The 6,240-nt window shown below is 37.6% G+C and overlaps 1 protein-coding gene across 2 annotated transcripts in view; it reads right to left on the bottom strand.

Moving 5' to 3' along the window:
• Positions 1-92: 92 nt before the first annotated feature.
• The window catches only part of MAEA (macrophage erythroblast attacher), a 118,871-nt gene continuing 112,723 nt past the window's right edge, over positions 93-6,240 (bottom strand). For both annotated transcript variants that reach the window (XM_019526350.1, XM_019526352.1), the window contains 3 exons: positions 2,065-2,198; positions 1,132-1,327; positions 93-741 (listed from right to left, as the gene is read on the bottom strand). In XM_019526350.1, the coding sequence (XP_019381895.1) occupies positions 646-741; positions 1,132-1,327; positions 2,065-2,198 (426 nt within the window). In that variant the 3' untranslated portion in view covers positions 93-645. The remainder of the gene's footprint in view (positions 742-1,131; positions 1,328-2,064; positions 2,199-6,240) is intronic.

Below are 6,240 nucleotides of genomic sequence, written 5' to 3'. Positions count from 1 at the left end.
TCCTTAAAATATTTGGGTTTGGGGGGGGGGGGGAAGACTTCATTCTCCTTCAAACCAGTCCCCAAGTTGATCCTCAAGTGAGGCCAGTCTTGTGTCAATAGCATCTGTATCCTCCCACAGAAATAAGTTACAGTGACCTATATTCAGAATTTTTACTTCACAAGAGGATCAAAAAAAGAAGGAAAAAAGAGGATCTTAAAAGAACTTGTATTAACTGAAATTTTTGATAACAAGAGGGCCTTGGACAATTGTGAAAAACAGAGGGAAGGAAAATGGATTTAATTTCAAATCTATTGTAACATTTCCCCCAGTGCAAATGTCCATCTTTAAAGAAAATTATCCTTTAAAAGATGAAAGTACTTTTGAGCAGAGTCCAATTTTGACCTTATGTTACAAAACCCTAACAATCAAAATGTGTTGTTTCTTTTTCAAGTACAAACTTAAGTCATAATTCCTCTCTTTTTAAGAGTGTGTATTGTTGCTCATTGATCTTTGGTCGCAAGAAACAATAATGCCACCGACAGGTCTGATCCCCAAAGTGGCAGATTTTGCTTCTTTGCCACACCTTAAGGCCCCCCTTGACAGGGTATGCCAGTATATACCGTGTCAAAATTCCAGCGGCACTTCATCACGTGTGTTATGGACCTACATAATGTAGACTTTCTCAGCTTGTGAGAAACTGAAGACTTCTTTGGTTCTTGGGCAAATTACTTTGTCATCTTGACGAATAGAAAGCAGAGACTGTAAAATGAGTAACAAAAACAGTGATTATAGTCTGAATAGTAAGCATAACTAGTCAATATGTTATTTTCAATGGTTGGCAAATGAAGTTTTGCTTCATTTCCTAGAAGTCATATTCTGTCTAAAACACTTCTGCAAAAACTTACCCCGTGTTTATGTTTAAGGGCTAGAGTATTATAAATGACATTTAGTTTAATATTATAATTTAATCAATATTAAAAGTCTTCTAAAATGTGAGAGAGTGTTATTTCTTCCTCTTTTTGTAATACACAAAATGCTTCTAGTTTCATTCAGCTATTCTGAAGAAGATTTGAAGCTCTCATTTGCTCTTGAAATTATTATGCTCACCAGAAACTCAAACTTCCACAAGTCCTTACATGAAATACTTACATTGTATCCATACACATATCCATTTGGTAACATCATGGGAGGATTATTTTCGTTCATTACATCCCCCGAAATCTTGCAGACTAGTCGGGAGTTGGCACAATGTGCCATAGGCAGAGGCTGAGCCAGCTTGTTCAGGGATTTGCTACACACAGGGCAGTCTGGATTTTTTGAACTGCCATCCTCTTTATAACACTGTCTGTTTAACAGCATGTCAAAGAACAATATTCACTGGGTGAATTTGTTATGGCATGAGAGTGAAAACACAGCTGATGAAGTTTAAAACTCACCTGTATTAAGGATAACTTGAAGTAATGAGATGCATAGCCTTATGCAGCCTACAGAAATTCCATGCCTGGAGTTCAACATGCACATAAGGTAGTTCATTTTGAACATTTCAAGAAAAAATGGGGAGAAAAGAGCAAGTGTCAGAAACCTGATAAGGGTGGAATTCCTGATGCAGGGAAAGGAGCTACAAGAACCTTGCCTTCTGTGAAATTCCCTACTCTATGCTTGAAGGCTGCTGTTGGAGTTCCCATTTTAAACCCTCTGCAAGACAGATTCAGAGTTGATGATTTTCCCCTTGAAAACTCACATTCAACCTACCCTATGGATTATAAAGAAGACTTTTTAAAATTCTCATCCAACTCCAAACATGATTGCAAGTGTATAACTTCCTGGGGTACATTGAGCCAGTAGGCTATATAAAACATGTAAAGTAGCACATACCATATTCATACTTCATCTAGTGCAACAGCCACCAGTTTGTTTCCAACAATGTTTTAAAAATTTTAGCAGATATGCTTATGTATATACTCTAGTTTAGCAAACAAAGCCTGACGGTATTCATACTTTATGGATTCCTCAAAAAACATGTCTGAAAAGGAAAAAAAAAGCTTTGTACACCAGACACTAATAATCTGCATTGAAGGATACGGTGTTTTTATAGCTGAAAGGCCTGCCTGGAGGGTTATAGTAAAAACAGAATTGTTTCCCAGCTGATGTAGTCTGTAGTTATCGTATCTAAATTGCTGAATCAGCATTCTCCATCGTGCTGGGTCCAAAAGATCCTGTTAGGAAAAAAAACCAAACCATAACTGTAAGTGCATTCCCCCCATCTCCTATCCAGCCCCCTCCACCCCACAGAAGTGAATTGCAATGAAGACTCCCCTTTGTGCTAAATTATGTACCATAAACCCTTAACTAAGAAAATAAAGACATACATGCCAATGCCTGATCTAAAAATATACATTGGGAAAGCACTGCACAGCAGTGCAGTGATTTTTGATTCTTAGAAAGAATCAAAAACTGTTTCACATGAGACTTCCATGTTACATAAAAGTCTCAGCTCCAAATGCTTTATGAATTCATGTGAATTTGCAAACAACCCCCTTTCCCCCCAGAGAATAAGCAAAAAACCCCCCAAAACAAAAACCAAAACAAAAAAAACCACACACACACACACTTTGGCTCAAAAAACTGCCTGTGGTGTATACAGTAGTAGCAATACACTGTTAAACTCAATTTATTGCAAAAGCTTGTACTCTGTGCACATGCACATTATACATACTTCCTTGCCCCACAACAATCAATTTGGGGAGGACTCTAGTCTCCCGCCCCACCCTCCATCTCAAAGGAGCTTGTAGAAACCAACATGATTTTGTAGACCCTCTAAAGCCTGCTAGGAGTGGGTTGGGTTTTTTTTTTTTTAAATTTAAATTTCTGGAATGTTGGCCCATTTATGAAGCAAAGTTAATGCTGTGGACTGTCTGTTTTGAAGCCACTGAACCACTAACACATAACTGAGCACAAGGTCTGCTGAAAAGCTATGAACATTTCCATTTCAAGCCAGGCTCTCCCTGCTAATGGTGGTTTGCAAGATGGATCTCAAAGTATTACTGCTCCCTCTTCCCTTTACAATTGAGGGCAGCACTCTGGTACACCCAGTAGCAGGAAAGCAGAATTACATTCTGGTTGGTTTTCATGGAAAGGACTATACACTGCTCACAAAAATTGTATTTATTTTGCACTCCAAGGCTGCCATGTCCAGACAAACACAGACGTGTGGTATGTGGCACTCCAGACTCGTCTGTGGAGCCACACAACACACATGCAGGCATTCCCTCCGTTGCTACCTTGCAACATGGGGGGGGGGGGGTTGTTCAACCCCAGGAGGTAGATTAATTTTTTAGTCATGGGCAAGACTTCCTTGTTTTCATAGCTCTCACTTCTCTTTCAATCTGCATTTTATATCTATATACATAGACACAGTCTCTTCTACACTAGTCATATTTTAGAAGCAAAAAAAGGAAGGAAAAAACCATTTGGAAATTAAGAAATCTGGCATCAATGGAAAAGGATTATCCAAATAAAAATGCCACAAAGTACAAATGGCATCACCACCTGGAAGACCTTCCCTATACTGCTTAGGGCAGAATGGCAGTTTAACACACAAAAAGAATCTTCACTGAAGCTTTTAACCTCACCGTAGGAAGAAAAAAAAAGTTTTCAACTTATTATAGGGCCTCCAAAACAGTTTTGCCACGTGCAACTGAAATGGTAGGTTTAAGAATTAGAGTGCTGGCCATCCATGCTTCTCTCAAACTCCTCCTCCTCTGTACCAGAGTCAGCTAACAACGCTGTTTTTTTATACAGTTTCTGTCAAGGACAGACAAGAACTGGGTGATATCAGAAGCAAATGAAAATTCAATACTGTTTGCTAACAAGTTCAAACCAGACAGGGATGTACAGTTTAGTATCAATTCATAGCTTTCTGTCTACATACTAAAAGCTGTAGAAGGCTACAGTTTCCTGCCAGAAGTGTTGCTGTTACCTGCGGCACACCCAAATATATCTTGGATCCATGCCTCTTCTAGTACTTACATTTGGAATATTACAGCTCCATTTGATGTTCTGTCTAGTTCTTAACTGCATGATAAACCACTTTACTATGGGAAAGGCTAGCTTGAATTACGTGCTTCTGATGGACTTTACCCTGTCTAGAAACTTAAATAATTTCTCCCAGAGATTAACTGTTTTCTAGCACTCAAACCAACTGAAGAGTAAGAAGTTGACTTTTGGACGTGTGAAATTGTGCCAGGCATTAGGTATTTAAAAAAAGATTCGACTTCTGTACAGTTCGTAAAACCTCATTCCAAAATGAGGATTGTGTAACACTAGCAATACAGAAGGAAACTGTCATAGTGAATGGGAACCAGATGCCTGACTCCTTTAAGCAATCTCATTCACAGCGAGCATGTTTTTCAGGAAAGAAGATCACATATTTTGCATTCAATGATTTTGGTATTTAACTGATTATATGCCTAAGAAAATGTTTTTGTTCACGTTTCCCTATTGCTTTCTCCCATCTCTGTGATCAGCTGAACACACATATATAGGGTTTATTACTGGCTGAAAGTTTCACAGGCCTTTGTCAACAAGTCAATATACAGGCATGCCTTGACTTACAACGTTTCGACTTACAATGTTTCACACTTAACAATATTTGTAAATTGACACCCTGTTTTGACTGACGTCAGTTTCGACTTTATGATGCCTGATCTGACGCGACGTCATCCCAGCGAACAAGTTTGCTGCATCGCTCATCTCCCTGGAGAACATTTGTCCAAACTTCCTTAGACACTTTCTTTAAGAAAGCAGACAAGTCTCCAGAAAAACCTGCAGCCAAGACTCCTGAGAAGACTCCAGCCAAGAGCCCTTCAAAACATCCAGTAGTCATCTCAAAGAAGTCCTTCCAAATCAGTATGATTGCTATTTACAATATAAATATATTAAAGTAGCTATATTACTCATCTATAATTGATTAAGTATAAAATTCTGGGTTATTTTTTTGGTGAAAACAGGGTATTGGGCCTTGGTTCAGGAACCAATCCCCCATTTATAACATTGTTTCCTATGGGAAAAATCGGTTCCGAGTTGCAATGTTTCAACTTAAGATGCAGTTATCAGAAACCAACTGTGTTGTAAGTCCAAGGACTGCCTGCACATCTAGAGACATTTGCTATATTGTTATTATAAAAACAACAGCATAGTTACTATGCTACTCTGAAACTTATGTAGCTTTTTTTGTTTCCTATCAGCATCATAAATAAAGGTCCATATTTTTAGGAACTATTTCCTTTCCCTTAATTTGATGCCCATTGTGTCAAATACTTATATTTAAAGAAATCTACTGTTTTGATAGCCCATTCAATGAGACTGCAATATTTTCCTAGATTCCTCAAAATATTTTTAAACTTATATTTTACAAAATGTAGTAAACTACACCAATCCTTTACCAGTTTGACAACTAACATGTCAAAACAAGATAAATAAGAGTCCTACTGATTAAAAAAATTATCTGAATATTATGTCTTGGATACAAGTGAAATTCCAAAGGCATTTAATACAGTTTAAATTTAGGCACTTGAAGTTTCCATGAAGAAAAACCTGTCCAAGGAGACCCCAGAGAGAAAAGAAGCCACTGATCTCACTCTCAAACACAAGATGCAAATAATAATAATAATAATAATAATAGGGTAATGATAATTATGTTCGATTTATGTTAATCATAAAATATCCCTAGAAGTAGTACTTACTTAGTGCAATGTTGTTACTGAACACACACCTAGAGCTAAGAGCATCTCATACATAAGTCACATTTGTCAGCACTCTTGGGGCTGGGGTTTTCATTTAAAAAAAGAGAATGTGTTTGCTTAATCAGATTTTTAAAATTAAAGACTTTATTCAAACATGCCTATTTAAAATTAAATGTGAAATAAACTCCAACCTACAGTAAGGCCTAAATATGACACAAGCCAATAAAAATGTTAAATTAAAAAAATATTAAGCACTACGTGGTTGTTGCCAGAGTTTTAAAGAAAGTGAACGTATTGGTAGACATTGCTGGTTAAGCACCAAGATTCACATTTCTATGGAAGTGTGACATGATCAGCTCGTCTAAAAGGCACTTAGAAGGGGACATGATAGCAGTCTTCAAATACTTGAAAGGCTGCCATAAAGAAGAGGGAAAGAATCTTTTGTCTTGCTGCAATGGAGCGGATGCAGAGCAATGGCTTGGCAGTTGCAGTAAGTTTACATTGGTTATCAGGT

This window comes from Gavialis gangeticus, unplaced genomic scaffold (assembly GCF_001723915.1).
Source record: "Gavialis gangeticus isolate Ggan-Ray unplaced genomic scaffold, GavGan_comp1, whole genome shotgun sequence".
Taxonomy (NCBI): domain Eukaryota; kingdom Metazoa; phylum Chordata; order Crocodylia; family Gavialidae; genus Gavialis; species Gavialis gangeticus.
The sequence above is the reverse complement of the archived record's forward strand: the minus strand, read 5'-3'. Positions and strand labels throughout refer to the sequence as shown.